Consider the following 20,158-nt stretch of genomic DNA (forward strand, 5'->3'; position numbering starts at 1 on the left):
GCGCTGCGAGAAACTCCCACGAATTGCTCCTGTAATGAAATCTTTCTTGGGCTTAATGTCTTTGGAGGCTGACAGAGGAGGAGCAGTACCCTGTCACCCTGCTGGATGCGGGGCTGGGGAGTTTGGCCCTGGTGTGTGGCAGCAGGGGACGTGTTCCCCTCCAGCCCCTGGTGGTGTCGGCATCGTGTCCGTGTGCAGGGCTGCCCTGGCTGCTCTTGGAGATCTCAGAATAATACAGCAATAATATTAACTGTCAACAGTCATCCTCCAGGGCCAGTTCTAGTTTGAGGGACTCCAGTAAACCAGTGGCCACCAGTGGATTTTCCTTTGGCCGTTCCCACCGGCTGGTGATGGCAGAAAGAAATCCCGAATGCTTCCAGGCACGCAGCGGATGGCTCCTTGCTGCTCGGTGAGTCCCCGTTCCCCCATCTTGGGTTAAAATAAATTCTTTGCAGCCAAATGCTTTCAGTCTCGGTGGCATCGAGCGACGCCGGGGCCAGCACGCTGCTACAGCTCCGTGGTGGTCACCTGGGTCACTTCGGAGCGCAGCTCGTCCCCCCCGCCGCCCCGCCACCGGTTGCCCACGGCTAGTCATGCCGGCTTGGTGCGGGCCTCGGAGGGGGTGCAGGTGGAGACCTGCTCCCGCACGGTGTTCCGGGCTCGGGAGAAGCTGTTCTGCTCCACGCGGGCTCGGAAGGGCAGGCAGAACTCTCGGAAACACCTCTTGAAGTTTTCATCCAGGAAAGCGTAAAGGACGGGGTTGAGGCTGCTGTTGGTGTAGCCCAGGGCGATGCAGAAATGCAGGCTGGCCAGCACGTAGGGGTTCTTCTTGTCTATGTCCACCAGCGTCCAGACGATGACGAAGATGTGGATGGGCGTCCAGCAGATGATGAAGGCTGCCACGACCACCAGCACCATGCGTGTGATGCGCCGCAGGTTGCGGTCCTTCTCCTTGGAGCCCGAGAGGAGGCGGACGCTCTTCAGGCGCAGGATCATCAGCCCGTAGCAGATGGTGATGACCAGGATGGGGACCATGAAGGCGAAGATGAAGACGCAGATCTTGGTCATGGTGTCCCAGTAGATGGGAGGATCGGGAAACTGCAGGGTGCACAGCACCATCCCGTCTGCGGGAGAGAGAACGATGTCAAAGAGGGGTTAAAAAGGAGAGCAGACAGTGTCTGCTGGGAATAGTCTGCTTCAGCTGCTGTGAGCATCTCCATCCTTGGTAAAAACACAAGGAGATGTGTGCCCACCTGCCAGCTCATCACAGAGATTCCCCAGGAGCTGTGCCACCAGCCCTTGGGGTGCCCAAAGGATGCAGCAGGTACCAGGGACCCGTTCCCTGCAGAGCCTCCCGGGCCATCCCCACGCTGTCACCTCCCAACCACAGCACTGGACATGTCCCCGTGCCACCTGCTGGAACCTGTCCCCTTCCTCAAGCTGCTCAGAGCTTTCCTAGCAGCCAGGGTCTGGTCCCACTGAACAGGAGCTGCTGAGCGTGGTGTGGGCCAGCCGGGGACTTTGCAATAAATCCTGGGTACTGGGCGTGGGCTTAGGCACCTGATTTGCACCCCAGAAGCAGGAGCTGGGGAGAGGCACTGGGGGGACTGGAGGTGGGGATGGGGCAGGACAGCTTCTGGGGCTGTTTCCAACCCTTTTTCCCATTTCCCTGGCAAGCTGGGAAGTGACACCATGACAATCTTCCATGGTCCCATGGAGGGGTGACCTTCACTGAGCTCAAACCGGGGATGGGACCAGGTGGCTTGGGTTTGCCGGGACAGATGGCCCAGGAGGGGACCTTTCCCCAAAGCCACTTGCCTTTCGACTTGGTGACCGCCATGACCATGATGGGCACCCCGATGACGGAGGACAGCACCCAGATGCAGACGTTGATGATCTTGGCCTTGGCCGGCGTGCGGAAATCCAAAGCCTTGACCGGGTGGCACACGGCGACGTAGCGGTCCACGCTCATCATGGTGAGGGTGAAGATGCTGGTGAACATGTTGTAGTAGTCAATGGAGAGCACCACCTTGCAGAGCAGCTCCCCGAAGGGCCACGTCTCCATCAGGTACTTGGCGCTCTGGAAGGGCAGCGTGCTGGTGGCCAGCGCGTCCGCCAGGGCCAGGTTGAAGATGTAGATGTTGGTGGCCGTCTTCATCTTGGTGTACCTGTGGTGGCAGAGACGGGAGCTTACAGGGGGTCGGGGCTGGCTCGCAAGGCTTGGGTGTGCACTCAGTGCTCTTAAGGATGAGATGTTGCCATCCACCCATCCCAAAAGCTTTAGAAACCACAAATATTTTTCGTTTTCATTTCCCATTGAGTTTCGAGGGGTTAAAAAGTATCGCTGAGCAAATGTGCCCATTTTGGGAAGGGTGAGGGACTCGCTGCTGTGTTGGGTGAAGCCAAGTGGAACCCTTCCCATGCAAGCCATTACCTGGCCAGGGAGTTGACAGGAGTTAAAAAAAAAAAAAATACATAAAAAAAAAAAATCTGGATAGCTTTTCAGAGAAGTCTCTTTTCCAATTAAATCGATTTACTCCATTTCCCTGAATCAGTTGCACAATGTCCTTTACCTCCCGAAACCTTCTTTATCTGATTTTCCACCCAGTAAATCGTGATTATCTAGCTTGTTTCCCTGTTGAGTTTACTTGCAGAAATTGGATCGATTACCCCCGGAAACAGGCCATCTGGAAGCAGCTCCATGAGCCCGGCTGGAGCTGCTCGGTGGGAGCTTTTTGGGGGAAGCCTGGCTGCGTCGGGCTGTGCCCGGCCGGGCGATGCGGGGCCGTTCGCTGCCTGCACCCTTTGCTGGATGCCAGCCCTGGTCCTCCTCACACCATGGTAGGAGAAACACCTGGAGCTGGGTGCCAAGACCAGAAGGTCCCCAAAATCTGGAGGTCCCCGGGGGTCAATGCACTGGGGCTGGGTTGGGGCAGCTCACTGGGAGCCCCCCCAGTTGCTTGTGGGGTGCTGGGGTCAGGGTTGTGCCAGTGTCTCCAGCCCTTCCCACGTGTTCCCTTGCAGAGAGCCCCGTGGCTCGGAGCATCCTCCGCAGCCCCCAGCTCATTTAGATGCAGCCTAATTAATTAACAAAAGTGTTGGCCTGGATGCCAGCTTCTCTGTGCTTGGGTGCCCTGCCTGCAGCGGGCACGGGGGGGGTGGTCTGAGAGCAAGGGGGGGCTGCGGCACTGCAGCGATCCCGGAGCGAATTCGGATCTGGTGTGCAGGGAGGAGATGGTGCTGGGTGAGTGTCAGGCTTAGCTTGTAGAAAGACCCCACCGTGTGTTTTGGGTGCGTAGAGCAAATTGGGGAGGCATTCAGGGGGGTGGAAGGGCTCCATCTCCTTTGGATGCTGCTTGGCTGGAGAGCAGCACACCGGCTCGCTGCGTGGAGGATCAGCAGGGCTTTGGTTTGCCCTGCTGGGGGGGGCTCTGTACCCTCTGTAACATCCCGACCCAGAGCTCTTCCCCATGCTCCATCCCCACAGCTCAGCAGGGTGAGGGGAGCCCACTGGGGGGGCTGTGGGCCCCCAGTTCTGCTCCCCATGGAGCCAGGAGCTGCAGGAGTGGATCTGGTGGAAAATAGCAGTGAGCACGTGTGGCCGCTGGCCCCTCGCCCAAGGGGGGGAGAACATCTGATTTGAATTTCTTTTTTAAACACAACGTGAATTTGAAATTTCCTTGAAAAGTCCTTTCCAGTATTATTTCCCGGGGTCTTTTTTTTGTGTGTCTCTGTGTCTGAATGCATCTTTCCGCAAACTTTCATTCCAGGTTAAACAAAAACCTGAGCATTTTTGTCGTCATCAGGTGGGGTTTTTTTTTTGGCTCACCTAGGCTAAAAATAGCCGTTTCAGGTAGATTCGCACTTCTTTGATCTCTGCTTTCTGCGTGAAGTGGAAAATCCGTTGTGGGTGCCGTGCTCTGCCAGGCGCACTCAGCAGCACTGGGTCAGCGCTTCTGCAGCCCGCTGCCAGCTGTGCCAGGGCCACAACCCCCTCCCCAGCCACATGGGGCTGTGCTGGTGAGGCAAAGCAGCAAAGGGGGGGCTCAAAAGGACCCCAGAGCTGGGATTTGGGGATAGGATTCGGCTTGGGACCCACTGGGGGGGTCCATCGTGTGCCCCCTCCCTGGGCTGCCCACAACGGCTGCTGCAGGCAGAGCACGGTGCTGCCTTGCAGCCGCCTGTGCTGATGGAGCTCCTGGGGCTGCCAAACCCATCGCAATTAAGCGAGTGCCTTGATTGGGAAGTTAGGCACTTGAAAGCAGCAATCTGGAAGGGCTGGAGGGAGAGAGGAGGCTTTTGTGAGGCACGAGGGGCTGAAGCAGCAGCCGTACCACAGGAGCGAGCCGGTGTCTGCACTCCTGGACTCCCCCCAAGCTCCCCAAACCTCTCCAAACACCCAAGTAAAAGAAACCGCTTGCAAAACTCCTGGAGCTGCCAAAAGCCCCCACTTTGGGCTGAAAAAGCCTGGTTTTAGGAAGCCTGTGCCCAGCAAAGGGATGCTCTGGCAGCGGGCACGGGAGGCTGTCATCCGCTCTGGGCACTCGCACGCCTGAGTGTGCAGCTGCCAGTGACGTCCAGGGGTATTTTTAAAAGCCCTGACAATGCGCTGCTAATTGCACGGCGATTGCTGTCAGAGGGTGCTGGGGAGGCTGGGTGCTGCCTCTGAGCTCGTGTTTTGGCTGCCCTGGGCAAGAAGCAGTTTGATTTTTTGGCTGGGCTGGGTCCTTGGGGTGTGCAGTGGGGGTGGAGGGAAGGAGAGGGGTCTGATCCCAAGCCGTGCTGGGATCCTAATCTGATCCAATCTGATCCCGATCCTATCTTATGGCCTGATCCTGCAGGACAGTGGGTGGGCTTCAGCGGGGGAACACGGTCCTGGAAAAAAAAAAAAAAACAAAGAGGGAGCAACTCTGCTCACGTAGCGAGTTGCTCCATCCTTCCTCTGCTCTCTGTTGCACACGCACAAATATCCAGGACCTTTGAGACCTTTCAATTTCGGGAGCCCAAGCGCCCACCTTGGCTTTCAGAAAAGGGCTCTCATGCAGATGAGCCCCTCAGAAACCCCACGAGGGCCCAGGCATGCGAGCAGCAGCCGGGGGGCTCGGAGGATGGCGATGGTTCATCCCCTCGGAGTCGCCCTGAACTGCAGCGTCAGCTGCCGGGGCGGCGAGCGGGGGGGCAGAAACCATGGAGATGGGGTCCCTACGTGAGTCAGGCTCCGTGAGCAGCGTGCAGCAATCAGGTTACTTAGCGAGTTAAATGACAGAGGATGGTGTTTGCACATTAAAGGCTTCTCCATTTGCAGACGCCTTCCCTCCCCTCCAGCGGGCTGGAGGGGGTCTAACGGCACGCATCCTTCACCCTGACACCGGCCGTGCCTTGTGTGCCTGCAACAATTACTGTAATTTGCTTTATCTGGCCAGGGATGATTTTAGTGGATGAAAAATCCCTTCCGGGGCCAGGTTCCCAGCTCTCCGTCCTCCCTTCCCACCTCGGGGGCTGCAAAGAGGCAGCGGAGGCGCCCGAGGAGCTGGTGGGAGCTGGCTTTGTTCCGCAGGTGAGGATGCTCTGCACCTCCTGTGGCTCGCCTGTGTGCTGAGCCTGCTCGCTGCCGGCCCTCCTCATCCCTCCTCGATCCCAGAGCTGTTCCTCTTAGTTTTGTACGGGGTTTGGAGAGTGGGTCCCTGCTGCATGCCTGATTTCAGGGTGGGAACCTGCCCAGGAGCCAGGTGCTGACTTGGTGCAATGGTGGTTGTGTGCTGGGGGGGCCAGGAAATGGGGAAAAATGGGGAATTTCCTGCCAGCCCCGGTGGTCTTGTGGTTATTGTTCCTTATAAACTGCAGCCAGGGCTGCGTTAACCCCTGGTACCCAGGCAGGATCAGTGCGGGGCCGTTCCCCAGCAGGGAGGGAAGGGGTGTGCGGGGCCCTTGGTGCGCTCCTGGCTTTTCCCTGGGGTCCCCCCTGGCCAGCGGTGCCCCCCGTGCTCCCGAGGAGATTGCTGGTGGAATAAGAGCGTCTGGATCCGGCCCCGAGCAGCTCCTCTTGGACAAAGAGGTGTGGGCAGGGGATTTGGCACCGGGGTGGGGCTGTGGTTGGGGTGGGGGCAGCGTCCGGGTGCGTCCCCCCCAAACACCGGCTCCCACGTCCCCCGTGCAGCTTTGTGCACACGCTGTGGTTCTGCCTCTCGCACGGCATCGGGCACACGCACGGCTCCCCCTCACCCGGGCACCCCACGCACGCGTGTGCGCTCACACGTGCTCCTCACACACACGTCACACATGTCCCCGCCGGGCACACCCAGCTCGGTGCTACCTGGGCGGGGGGGCGAGCCACGCAGGCAGCACCCGGGGCACACCCACCCTCACCCGGGGCACGCTCACACCCTGTGCACACCCCTGGTGCAAGCTCACTCCCCATGCACGCTCACTCCTGGTTCTCTCACACGTGGTGCACACCCAGCCCTGGTGCAGCCTTGCTCCTGTGGCCATCCCTTTCACCGTGCACACTCACTCTTGGTGCACACTCACTCCTGGTGCATGCACACCCCCGGTGCACACTCACTCCCCATGCACGCTCACTCCTGCTGCTCTCACATGTGGTGCACACTCGCTCCTGTGGCCATCCCTTTCACCGTGCACACTCACTCCTGGTGCACACTCACCCCTGCTACACGCACACCCCTGTTGCACACTCACTCCTGGTGCACGCGCACCCCCGGTGCACGCTGCCCCCCCCGGCACCCTCGCCCGCCCCCTGCTCTCACCGGACGATGCCGTACATGACCAGGACGTTGCCCAGCAGCCCCACCACGCACACCACGGAGTACAGCGCCGTGATGACGATGGCGATGAGGATGGAGGTGGCGTCCTTGGCCCGCGGCTGCCCCGTGCCGTTGCCTCCGGGGCCGGGGAGGGGGACCCAGGCGGTGCCGTTGACCCAGGCCGTGGCCGGCTCCGTGGGCAGCTCCGTGGGCAGCTCCATGGCCCACGGGCGACCGCGGCCGCGCCGTGCCCGCTGCGCGCATCCGAGCGCCGCGGCTTCGAGCCCCGCTCCCGGCGAGCGCCGCCGCCTCCCGCAGCCGCGCGGCGGCCGGGGGCTGCCTATAAACGGCCCCGAGCCACGTGGGGACGGGGGCGGGCAGGGCCGACCCCCCCCCCGCATCCTCCCCCCCTTTGCACGGCTCCTGCCTGCATCCCTACACCACCCCCCGACCCCGCCTCTGTCCCTGCTCCTTCCATCCCGGTGCTTGTGACACCCCCTCGGTTCTTGCGTGTCCCCCCCCGGTCCCTGTTACACCCCCCCAGTTCTTGTCCCCCCCCCTCCCGGTCCTTGCTCTCCCCCCAGTCCTTGCTGCCCCCCTCTGGGTCCTTTCCCCCCCCACCGCGATCCATGCTCCCCCCCCATCCCTCTCCTTGTTGCACCCCCCCAGTTCTTGCTGTCCCCCCCCGTTCCTTTCTTTCATCCCCCTCGGTTTTGCCCCCCCCGCCCAGATCCCTGCCACCCCCCGGGGCTGGGGGGCAGTGGGTGCTGTGTGACCTGCGGGGCTGCTTCAGTTTTCCTTTGTTTGGAAGACGGCAAAGGGGGGGGCTCCCTTATCCCCCCCCCCCCATCTTCCCTCCCGCTGTTTTTTAAGAAATGAGGGCTTTGGGGGCTGCTGCAGGGCGATTTGGGAGGGGTGCAGCGGGGTGGGGGCTTGCAGGAGGCTGAGGGTGGGACCTGGAGGATGCTACGGGGCAGATTTGGGTGGGGGGTGCTGGAAGGTGGGGGGCAAAGGTCTGCAAAGCAGGGGGCAGGAGCTTTGTGCTTCCTTTTGGCTCGGGGGGGCTGCAGGACATGGAGGGAAAGCCTGGTACCGCCGGCAGCTGCTCCAGCCCCGGGGATGGGTTCTCATTCTGGGTGGCTCTCCGCGAGCACAAAGCGCCAGCGGTGCCAAAGCTTCCCCAAAACACCTGGGAGGGAATCAACAGCTTCTCATTCACCCCACGGCTCGGATGGGAAATAAATAGCTGCCGGGCTGCTGTCTGGGGAGGCAGCCCCGTGCACGTCCCTGCTGTGCTGCTGCCACGGGCACGGGAGGAATTTGGGTGCTCACGAGCAGCCTGGGTGCAATCTGTGCTTCCTCACCGGGTCCTGAGCTTTGCATCCCGGCAGTGAGGGTCGCAGGGATGCAGCAGCCCCTTGGGTGTTTCCATCCCTGGGAGGGTTTTGCCAGGGGGCACCGAGAGCCCAGGCAGGGCAGAGGGATGCGTCCTGCCCATGCAGCTCCCCTGGGACGCGGTGTCCGAGCACCTTCCTGGAGCAGAAGCAGCCTCCTGGCCCCGGAGCAGCACGGCAAGGCCCCGACGTGCACGGCTCTGACGCAGTTCAGCTCCCGATCTGTCCCAGTAAGAGGAAAGCACCGGGGCAGGGAGGGCGAAACCGCTTTTAGCGGGGCTTCAGGGGAATGAGAAGTGCTTCGGAGGAGGGCTCGTCCCTTTGCTTGGCTCCCTGTGTGGCTGCAGACCCGGTGCTGACCCTTTTCCAGGGGGTTCTCTGCAAGAGAATAATCATCCTGGCAGGTTCAAGCAAATGCGTCCTCCTGGCTCAGCTCGGGCATTTTTATTTTTCAGCTGGAATGTTAAAAATAAACCCAGCGGATACATAAAACAAATTGAAAATCTTTAAAGGGCTTTGCAGCTCATCCGCCCGGCTTCGGCTGTTGCTGCTCCGCTGGCCGAGCACCACGCAGGCAGGGCACGTGCCGCGGCTGTGGTCCCCAAAAGTGGGGAAACTGAGGCAGCAAGGGCACGTTGGAGGGGACATCACAGCCTGGCTGTCACCACGCATGGAGCATGAGGGCTGTGCATGCGAAGGGAATGAGTCCTTGTGAGTCCTGACCCTGCTGCTGGTGCTGGTCCATCCCCACAGCCTCACACACTGCTTCTCTCCCCACCCCTAATTTTAGGGGTGCTGCTTTGTCCTGGGTCAAGTCCTGCTGTCATATGGGGATTGCTCTTCTCAGGATGTTTTCCGTGGCACCGCCTTAGCAGGATGCTGCCTCTGTGCCCCCTCCAAACAGCCCCTGCTTTGGGGGCTGAAAATCAAAGTGAAAATCAAATCGGCATGGGGAGAGCAATGGGGGGAGCGGTGCCTGGGGCTGTCAAGCAGCGGCTGAGGAAAATTCATGGTGCTCATCTGCTGGGCGAGCTGGGGTCCATCCGGGGGAATTTACAGCCACGACTGCTGGCGGCGGTGCTTTGATTTACTCCGAGGTTGCAATCTTGACAAAGCGTATTTCACCACGTGAAGACCCTCTTCCCCTCCGGAATTTATTGGTTTTCATTAAAAAGGCAATAAACAAAGCGCGTGGGGGCCGTGAATCTGCTCTGGCAGGGCTCCAGCCCAAAGCTGTGGGCATCGCTCAGCCTCAGTGCCAGAGGCACAGCGAAAAAGGTTTCTCTCCCCCAAGGTTTCCCAGCTGGGGGGGGCCCCATTGTGTCCCCAGCTTTTGCTGTGTCCCTGCTGGAGCTCAGCCTCACACCATGGCTCAGGCAGTGCCACGAAGGCTGCGCCCCTGTCCCCATGTCCCCAGAGCAGCGCAGCCACACAACAACCTAAACCCTGGTGTGGCAGCCGGTTTAAGTCCTGCTTGTGGCAATTCGGGGCTGTGACGCACAGGCAGGAAGCTCTCCTTTTTATTGCCTTGCCCCTCCACTCCCCCCAGTGCTTGACGTCCCTTTTTGCTGGATTTCTGCCCCAAACTGTAGGTGCTGCTGGGCACCGTGGCCTGCCGCTTGGCTGAGAGGTGTTTTTGGAGAGATGTCACCGCTCGATGCACGGCCTTTCCCTGGCTTTTCCTTCAGTTTCCTTCCTGCCTCGCCTCCCGGTGACGCACAGGCAGGTTTGTGTTTTGCTGCTGAAGCAGATGTCGCTCGGACCCGGGGCTCAGCATCCACGATCGATGCTGCAGGGACAGGGACCGACGGTGACACCGCTGCGGGTGCTGGGACCTGGCCCCATGGCTCGCCGTGATCCTCCCCAAAGCCCTGGCATGAGCCTGTGCTGGATGGTACCCACAGGCACATCGGCATGCACAGTACCTGAAGACCTTTTCCTTGAGCTTTTTCTTTATTTGTCTGCTTTTCTGCCTGCCCGGAGAGCATTTGGTGGTGCTCAGCAGCGTGTTGGCTGATGGAGCGCAGCAGCCCCGGGTGCCTGAGCTCGAGAGGGGCAAACGCAGCCCCAGGGCAGCAGCAAACGGCTCCGACCCTCAGCAAACCCACAGCACCAGGAGTCTGAACGAGATGCAGGTTGGGAAGCTTCCCAAATGTTTCATCTGCACCCTGCCAAGAGGGGGAACGTGGTTCCCAAGGCTCTGCTGCTTGCAGCAGGCACAACCCCTCCTGCAGGGAGGGCAGCAAGCGCGGCACCGCGCGGCATCAGCTCCTGTCGAGCCCACCAGCTCCTTCCCCTTCTGCTCAGCAAAGCTGTCTGCCCCCAAGGGCACGCTGTGGGGTCTGTGGCAAGCCCTAAAAACAGCAGGAAGCGTGGTGAGAGGAGACAAAGGACCGGGGGAACATCAGGCACGAGGCAGATGGGTTAGGCGAGCCGTGGGGGTTTGCAGATGGGAGGCTCAAGGCAGGACCTGGGCTCCGACAAGGCTGGGAACCTGGAGGGTTTGGCCCCTTCAGGCAGGCTGAAGGATGTGCTCGGGGCTTCTCCGTTCCTCTCATTGTGTCTGAGAAACCCTAGAGGTCAGCGGGATGGAGGCACGCAGAGCCCAGCTGCTGGTGAAGCCCCTTTGGGGGGGCTCTGTTTGCCCCCAGCTCCACTTCTTAGAGGCCTGCCCTGGGACAGGAGCAGGATCCCACCTTGGGGAATGGCAGCACACGAGCAGGACGGGCAGCACATCGCCCTGCAGGTCTCGGGGGAGCTTTGGGATTTGCAAGAAAGGGGCTGACCAAACCAGATGCCCCACGAGGGGAGATGAGCCCCGGTACCCAGCGCTGCCCCCCAGGGCTCAGCCCTTCCTCTCCCCGTGCCGGCAGCAGCAGGTAAATGTTCCTCGGAGAGGAAAGCAGGCGGGTTGGTGTGCTTTGTATTCCCACGTCAACAGCGCCGAGTGTTTTCATACCTTGCGGGGCAGCTGCTGGGAAAGAACAAAGCCTGCCTGCCAGGGGAGTTCAAATTAGCTGAGCTCCTTCCCTGCCTCGCCGCTGCGCTCGGCTGCGTGGCCGGGGGGATTTCTGCAGTGCTCCCCCTCCGTGCTGGGGTCTGCACCATGGTGGGGCTGGAGCTGGGGTCAGGGGATGATTTGGGAGCCCCTCGCTTGGTGCCGGTCCCCCCGGGCTGCTGCAGAGCTCGGCGGTGTCCCTGATGCTGGCGGTGTCCCCGAGTTGTCAGCTTTCGGTGGCGGTGCCAGCCCCGAGCCCCCTGCTCCCACCCGGAGCTGACAGATGCTGGGTGCATCGGGTGGGCCACCCTTACCCCCACTTTCCTTCAAAAATGCCTCTGTGGGTCGGCTCGAAATGCAGCTGATTGCTTTTTTGGAGGGGTCACCACCCCCTTTTCCTTCACCACCCCCATGCCTGGCCCCATAGCAGGGGTGGGGACTCATCCAGCGCCCGGCTCATCCATCACAGCCCTGCAGAACCCTGCAATCCCCACGGGAGCCTTTTTCTTTTTTTCCTGATTGTTGCATATTGAGGTATTTTCACCCCTCCCACACCCACCCAGAGCCGCCTGCGGCTGACAATGGAGCATTGATTGGAAACTGGCAGCGTCTGCCTGGCTTTCGGGGGGCCCGGGCTGTCCTCCCCCCGCGTGCGCTCGCGTCGCCGCTTCGCTTTCCATCGGCGGCGCGTCGGGAGCGCTAACAACCAGTGAGTCAGCTCCATGCAGCATCCCGGGGAGGGGGGGTCCGGGCAGGATGCTGCTTCCAGATGCTGCTGGGATGGAGGAATTAGGGCTGCTGGGAACGGGAGCCCCCGGCTTGCAGGAGAACCCCGAGATGTGTTTTTTTTTATGGGGACCAGGTCCCCTGGGGTGCGCGGTGGCTGTGATGTGGGGACTGCCCCTCCTGGCCCCCTGTGGCACGCTGGAGGGACGAGGGAGCTGTGTGCAGGCACGTGCTGCACAGCCTGGGGTGGGAAGGAGGTTTATGGCCAGGATCCCAAAGGAACGGGGTTGTGTTTGTCCATCTCCCTCTGGCTCCACGGGGGATTTGCGGGTGCCCCTTGCTGCGCGCCGGGGCAGGAACCTGTTAGACCCCTGGGTTACCCCATCCTGGTCATGGAGGAGGCAATTTTCTTTCTCAGTATATAAAACTTTTGCTTTTTCTGCAGCTTTGCACCTTCTGCCCACGCTGCCCAGGCAGCAGGATGCTCAGCTTTGTCCCCACAGCCCTTTGCTACCCCTGGCTGGGGACCTGTTCCTGTCCCCTCCCAGGTGGCTTCTTGGTCCCCCCAGCCAAGACACGGCCACCACGGGGACACCCAGCCCTGCCCCATCCTCAGCCTGTGGGCCCACCGAGCTCTCCCGGGGAAGGAGGGGATGTCGGCTTCGATGCTGGGAATCCAGGTCAGCGCTAACCCAGATAAAATCCCACTGCTCTCAAATTGAGCGGGCTCAGCCCAGCCCCGCTCCCACAGCACCGCTTTGACGTCTCCGTGCTCTGGGCACAGACCTCAGCTCTCCCCTTTATTTATTCCTGTGCCCCCAAACGTGTTCCCTGCTCCATCGGGATGAGTCGGTTGGGGTTGGGACGAGGAGAAGCGTGGTGTGCAGGTGGAAAAGCTCCGGAGGTTTGGCTGCAGCTCGTGTTCGGGCTGCGGGATGGAGCGCTGCGTGGCTGGGAGCCAGGGGCATCAGCATCAGGCGCCGCACCAAGAGCTCCTGGCTCTCTGCCTTCGTGCCAGGCGGTCCCTGCAGAGTGCCAAGACGTGGAGAAGGTCAGGGGAGCGGCGGCTGGTGCTTAAGAGGGTGCCTGATAGGGCTGACTCAGGCTCTGCTCCCTGCTGCCTGGTCCTGCTCCCTGCTCGGGGCTGTGGCAGGCGCCAGGAGCTCGGGCAAGGTGATCTGGGGCTTGCTGCAGGGAACGGGGCTGCAGCAACCCTCACCTGCATGGCTCCTGTCCCCAACCTTTCCTGGGGAAAGGATCGCTTGGAACAGCTCAGCAAAGTGTTGGGGTTTTCCCTCGGCAATCAGATCAAGCCCCGAGGGGCTGGGAGCTGGAATCCAGAGCCAGGCTTGGCCGGATCCCAAGCAAGAGCTGAGAGCATCGGGATATCGGTGCCAGCCCTGCTGCCTCTCCCAGTAAATTGCTGCATGAAACATGGGAAGCTCCACTTCTAGGGCCATGGCCCCGCTCCCTCCAGCACGGGGCTTCCTCGGGGCTTAGCTCCCGTGGTGCTGGCACCGGTATTTTGGTATTTCCTGAGGGAGAGCAGGCACCAGTGCGGGTGGGCAGAGCCTTCTTCCTCCCTCCTGCTCCCCGAGGCCATCCCAGCCCCACACCAAGCTGGGGACAGACTCGTGCCCAAGCCCCCCATCCCTGTCCTCATCACCAGCCCCAGCCCTGTCCCTGTCCCTGTCCCCACCCCCTTCCTCAGCACACCACAGCCCCAGGGGAGGCTTTTGCAGGGGAGATTTATTCTGGTTTTTATTTTCTGGAGAGCCCTTGCGGGGCTGAACGCCTGCAGGTCCCAGCTGGCCGGTCCCCAGGGAGCCGTCGGCCAGCCCAGCCTGCGCTTAAATAAAGAATAGTAATGAGGAGAAATTGAAAGCGGCGATTTAATGATCGGAGCATCTCTTCTTGCCCATCTATCCGTCCGTCCACCTAAATATAGACATACATACATTGTCTACACGCCAAATGCCAGCATCCCTGCTCAGAGCCAGCTGCCCGATTGCCACGTGAAGTGGCTGAGAGCCAAAGACAAGTATTTAAAAGCCACATTAAGCGACCGATGCCTAAAGCCCTGAAGGAAGCACTCTCTTGATAGGTGTTTATTTGTTGAAGAGAGGAAAGCAGGCCAGAAATATATTTTTTTTTCCCCTCCGAGGTTCTGACTGCTCTGGTTTGGGGCTGGATTCGTGTTTGATGTGCAGATCCCTTCCTTGTGGAAGCCGTCCCTGCACATCCAGCAGTGCGGGTGGACCATGGAGGGCACAGGTTTGGATAAAATTAGGTTGATTTAAGGTTTTTCATGATTTTTATTTTTATTTTTATTTAACATTCCCATGCAGAGGCAGCCGGGCATTCCCCATGGTATGGGGCACACAGGGGGTGCTGCAGGTTTGGGTGCTCCCGGCACCCTTGCACCATGCTACCCCCGGCTTTGCTGCCAGGGGACAAGGGGCAGCAGGGGGGGGACACAAAGCTCCTGGTCCCCTCTCGCAGCCCTCCTGGGCTTCACCCTCACTCCAGCCTCGGTGCAAGGGCAGCTTTTAGCTCCTGGAGCACGTTACAGCCGAGCCAACCCCCGCGGCAGGAGCGGTGGGAAAGGGATGGAGCGAAAGCAGCAGACATCTGTCAGCCCTCCCCACACCACGATGGCAGGCTTGGAACCACACTGCCGGGACAAAGACAGGAATTGGGAGCAATTACAATAGCACAAGGCATGCACAGTGACCTGCAAAGTGCCTGAGCCCCTGTGTGCACGGCTGAATGACCACGGGCAGGAGTGATACCGAGGCTGGAGCGCGGCGGTGCCAGCCTGTAGCCACCTCCATGGCACTATTCTTTCCCCCATTGTAATCCAAGCTCTAGTTAAGGGTCTCACATTGCTCCAGGAGAGGTTTAGATTGGACACTGGGAAAGATTTCTTCACAGAGAGCGTGGTCAAGCATCGGGACATGGAGTCTCCATCCCTGGAGGCGTTCAAGGGGATGTGGCACCGAGGGAGGTGGTTTTGTGATGGGGCATCAGCAGCAGGCCAGGCTGAGGGCTGGGTGTGATGATCCTGAAGGCTGTGTCCAACCTAGATATGATCCTAACCAAACCCATCTTCACGAGAGGCACCAGGGTCCCCCCCTTTTCCAACCAGTTGTGCCTCCTGGAGACCACCTGCCTCCAGGGCGCGATTTTTGGGGACCCCATGAAAGCAGGCAGCATCAAGGGAATCCAAGCGTCTTCCCAGGAGGCAGCACCCGCCAGCCCCGTCCCCCTGCACGCACAGCCCCATTTCCAGGGGAATAAACCTGCTGATAATTGTGCTCCATTAACGGCTCGAAATATTCCCCCACTCCCAGGGCTCCGCTAAACGATTCCCTCGCTGCTCGCCAAGCAGCAAGCGCAGCCCCCCCGAATTCATGGCACGGCAGCGCTGTGGCCTTGAGGCTGGAGCTGTGGGTGGGTGGCAAAGGGACGTTTTCCCCTTGCCGTAGCCAAGATACCTTATGAGCAGAGCAATTTTTCTCTCGCCTCGTTCCCCTCCTTCCCTCTGTATCCAAGCGCATCCTCGGAGGGCTGGGATGAGTCACTGCAGCGGCAGCGATGTGAGGGCATCAGCACACGATTCCTCCAGGGACCTTGGGGCTCAGCAGCTCCCTTCACCAGGAGCTTTTATGCTAAGTGCAGCTCTGCTGCCCCCAGGAAATGCCAAGCGGATGGGCAGAGGACTCAGGGGACAGCCCCTGGTGGAGCTGGCTGCTGGCCCCAGCAGGTGAAGCGGGGACCAGAGGGATGCTCATGGACACATCGAGTGCCACGAGCGGAGCAGGATCGTGTCCCTCCCACCGCAGCAAACAGGAGCCCCTTCAGCCGCAATCCCTGAGCAGCAGTGGCTGCAGTTAACTCGCTAATTACATGCCCTGCACGGCCAGGCTGCTTTGCAGAGTGCAATTAATTAGCATTTGCTTCCCTGATGGTCGCTGACCCTGCCAGAGTCGGGAGTAAATTGGCTGCTGTGGGTAATGGCTTTGCTGCGCGCGGCTGGCGGCGGTGGCGCAGCTCCTGGGCAATCACTGCCTTGCAGGACGAGCTATTTATATTTCCACTTCTCAAGTCAAGGCAGCTTGCTGGAAGAATGCGGCCTCGTGTGCCAGCTGCTCGTGGCTTTTGGGCTCGTTTGGACCTTGGAGGAAAGGGGCACAGAGTTGTGGGGACACCCTGGGGCGCTTTGTGCCAAAGGAGAGGGTCGGCCAGGTGCTGTGCGTGGCCAGGAGGTGTTGGGATGGTGCAAGGATGCTTTGGGGATGTTGGAGATGGGCAAACCAGGCTGGAAAACATGCAAATATAATTTCCCTTCTGCAGCACAAACCCTGAGCTATCAGACAGGTGGGACGCAGCGCACCAGGGCATGGGAACCTCGGGGCGTGCTCCCAGCCCCTGCTCCATCCCCTCTGCCCCGCTCCTGCTCCACGAGTCGGCGCCTGGCCCCGGGCAAACGGCACTAATTCAGAGCACATCCAGCCCCTGCTCTTCCTGGGAGCTGTGTGGCACTTCATTAGATCACTAAAGATTAATCTGCCGCTCATAATTGCCAAGTGCCTGAGAGCTCCTGGCAGGGAGGAAAACAAGTGTCAGGCGAAGAAGCCACCACGGGCTTGTTTTTGCCTTTGTTATTTAGGTCGTTTTACTGGTGCGGGGAGTGCAGGGATGGGGATTGAGCTGTCTGGGGAGAGCAAGGGGCATCTGCTTAATTTCTTGGGGTGTTTCTCTCGTTGCTGCTGGGATGTGGAGAGGGGCACAAGCTGGTCCTGGTCCTGCAGGACAAACAGCCCCCATGCACGACCACAGACCCGAAGCAAGAGCGGTTTCCATCACTGCCACCTCCGTCCCCCTGGTCCCAGGAGGGAAGAGCGCGTGGCTGCGGAGGGAACGCGGAGCAGCTCATTTCCAGGGCGTTTTTTGGGTTGTTCCTGGGGCTCGCTGCTTGGTTCCTCCTCCTCTGCCTCTTCAGCTGAAGGAGGGAAAAAAATATCCCTGCCGAGAGCTGTGATTTTAGGAAGGCTGAGATCAAAGCGCTCTGCAGACTCAGCAAACCTTGGCTAGGAAATAACAGGGCACCGAGTTGTCTTCGGGAAAAGTCGCATCCTGTAATTTTCCATGCAGCTTGTTTCATCCTAGAAGCAAAGGTTTGGGTCCAGTTCAGTCTCCGCTGATGCATTTAATCACCAAAAGGCCTGGGGAGAGGCAGGGGGTGATTTTAGGGCACTGCATCCCCGCAGCTCAACGAACCATTTCCCTCTGCTGGATTGTAAAGGTTGCAGGTGACAGAGTGATTGTTTTTTCCTACATTTTTCAATAAAAATAAAAAAAGAAGAAGAAGAAGAAATGCCCTCCAGCCCCTGTCAGTGGCTTTGCTCCATGGGTTTGGGCTGGGGCACCCAGCCCCAGGCTGAGCACAGAGGTTGGGTGGTGGAAGCGGAGACCTTTGGGGTTTTTGGGGCTGACCTTTGCTTTTGCCCTCGCCTGGCTGGGGCGGTGGGGGCCGTACAATGGGGAGAAAACGGGGTCGGGGGTGTGGAGCCTCTCCAGCAGGGCTGCTTTGGGTGATCACGGTGTTGTTCTTGGAGCTGCTGCGGAGCAGCTGATTCACTAAAATCAGCACAGAACAATGAAGGAGAAGGGAAATTGCTCATCTTGCATCACAGCCCAGCGCTGGAGCAGGCACTGAGAGGCTCAGTGATTTATTTTTTTTCCTGCTTTATGCATATTTGTGCATTTTTTCAGTGCCTGGGAAGTCCTGTGTGATTGCACCGTGTCCCTCTGGCAGGTATTTAGGGACCTGCTGCACCTCCAACACCCCGGACCCATGGGTCCAGCCCCACCGAGGCCAAATCCCCGCTCCCCAAACCCAGAGCGCAGGCAGCAGGCACCTTGTGCTGGAGAAAATAGAGCTTTGGGTGCAATTAAAGCAAAAATAAACCTCTCCTCATCCAAGCAGCTGCATGCTGGGCTGTCCCCACCCTGCACACGCGGTCCCTGCACCGCCGAGCATCCCCCTGGGGACGCCAAGGCAGGAGCGGCGCGCTTCTCCCCAGGGAGCCAAATCCCCTCTCCTGACAGCAGCCAAGCAGCGAGGCCGTGCAGATAAATATTGCATGTGGCTTCGGAGAGCTGGCGAGGCAGCCAGCACCTGTGCTGGGTGGGTAATTACAGATCGATCCCTTGGCTTGACGAGGAAGCTGCTCGGCACAGGGATGGGGCACGTCCGTGGGTACCTGTGGGGAAAAGCCTCTGGACCTTAAAGGAGAGAGGAGATGCTGCTGGAGCTGTGGGTGAACCTCGGGGGGTTTCAGCCATGCCAAGGCTCCTGAGCTGTCCCCTCCTACTGGGTGCCTGCCCCCAGGTCCTCACCCTGCACCGAAACCCCAGTGGTGCCTTAGCTCACCCCACGTGTCTGATGGCCACCCCGAGCCCCAAAGCTGCAAATCGCAGCATGACCTCTCCAGAAACACATCTGGGGAGGGGACAAAAAGCCAAAACGGGGACAAGGGGGTGGTGGGAACGTTCCCAGAGGAGCAGGGGCACCCAGACCCGACTCATCCCCAGCCTCTCCGACCCGTTTCCAAGAAACCTGGGTGCGCTGCAAGCCCTGTTCGAGATCTCCCCACCTCTCTGCTCCAGCCCTGCGGCTGGGCACCCACCGGGCGCGAGGACCGGGGATGGGGTTGTCATGGAAACCGCCAGCACTGATTTTTTTTTTTTTCTTTCTTTCCCTTTTTTCTTTTTGTCAAGGCTGGAAAAAATGCGGGGGAGAAGGGCAGCATCGCCTCCGGGATGTGCTGCAGCGGTGCGTCTCCGGAGCCGTGCTGGTCTCCAGGGATCTCAGCGCCCATCGCGGTGGTACAGCCCTGGGGGGGGATGTGATGCGTTTTTGGCTCCCCCCGGATGTGCCCCAAAATGTGAGCTGGGCAGGGCAGGGCAAGCAACAGCAGTTGGTGCCTGAAGCTGTGGCTGCAGCTTTTTCCAGCAGGTTTTTCCAGCACAGCCAGGTGCTTACAGCATCCCCCGGCTCAGGTCGGAGGCTCGGTCCTGGGGACTGTCCCCAGGAGCCACCCAGAGCCCATTGCAACCCTGCAGGCAGCCAGAGGGATCCCCACTGTCCCTTGCCCCAGTGACTGCCCCCCAACACCCCCCAGAGCCCCAGTGACCCCCAGCTCTGTCCCCATCTCCCCCCTGCGCGCCGCGGGTCGCCGTGCTCTCAGCTGGCCCCGCTCCACTTCACAAAGCACCCGGCTCCCTGGGGGCCGAGCAGCTGCCCGGGGGTTATTTACAGCCCACTTCGTGCCTCCAAACAGGAATTTCGAGCAGAGCCCTCGCAATAAATCCTTTGCCTGTCCCCCCCCCCCCCCCCCTCCAAGGAGCTGCGGGGACGCTCGGTCACGTCCCTGCAGGACAGACGGACGCAGGTGGGTGCCAGGGCTCCGTTAGCCTCTTGGAAATTAATTTGGGGCCAGGCTCCCTCCGGTATTGCTCAGCCAGCTTTGGGGCCGAGGCAATGCCCAGAGGTAAAGCACCAGGAGGCACGGGGACGGATCCGGCAAGAAGGATCCAGCCAGGAGCGAACGGCACCACGACAGCCCCCAGCTCAGCACCAGCCCTGTCTTTGCGGCCATCTTAGGGGAGCACAAATCCTGGTTTGCAAAAAAATGGGGGCAGATCCCCCATTTCTCCAAATCCAAATCCATTTCCCCAAATCCAAATCCATTTCCCCAAATCCAAATCCGTTTCCCCCAAATCCAACTCTGTTTCCACCCGCAGTGGCCCCGGTGCTCCCTGTGCCGGTCACCGCACCGTCCCGCTGACGTTTTATTCGCCCACCTCAATCCTCCGAGTGCCTTAATTGCAGCCACGCTTTGCAAGTGTAACTAATTGCCTCGGAGGCTTATTAATGATTTCTGCATGCTAATGAGTGCCAAAGCCCGAGGTGTTTTCCCAGGGGCTGGAGCTGGCTGACCCTTCTGGGGCTAGCAGGACCCTGGAGACGGGGCCGTGGGCACCCAAATCTGGGTGCGAGCTGCCTTGAGCTCTGCCTGGGGGTAAAAAAAAACATTGCTTTTTGGGAAACTGAGGCACCGAGCCCCCTCCAGAAAGCAGCCCTTGCTGCAGACAGTTCAGGCCTTTATTGCTGTAGCTGGAGGGTTTCTTCCCACTCCTCTCCCCCCGTCCCTTCCTTTTCCCTTAGGACGCCAGCCGGGCACCCCGTGTGGCACGGAGCGGGGGACGCG

General features: G+C 60.1%; 1 protein-coding gene across 1 annotated transcript; it reads right to left on the reverse strand.

Moving 5' to 3' along the window:
• Positions 1 to 591: 591 nt before the first annotated feature.
• On the reverse strand, positions 592 to 6,982 carry OPRD1 (opioid receptor delta 1; the record flags this gene model as incomplete). The annotated part of the gene is made up of 3 exons (XM_084300755.1): positions 592 to 1,124; positions 1,819 to 2,168; positions 6,765 to 6,982. 3 exons carry the CDS (start codon positions 6,980 to 6,982, stop codon positions 592 to 594), a joined length of 1,101 nt encoding a protein of 366 aa, XP_084156881.1.
• Between the last annotated feature and the right edge of the window lie 13,176 nt (positions 6,983 to 20,158).

This window comes from Netta rufina (assembly GCF_964035555.1).
Source record: "Netta rufina genome assembly, chromosome: 23".
Classification (NCBI taxonomy): Eukaryota; Metazoa; Chordata; class Aves; order Anseriformes; family Anatidae; genus Netta; species Netta rufina.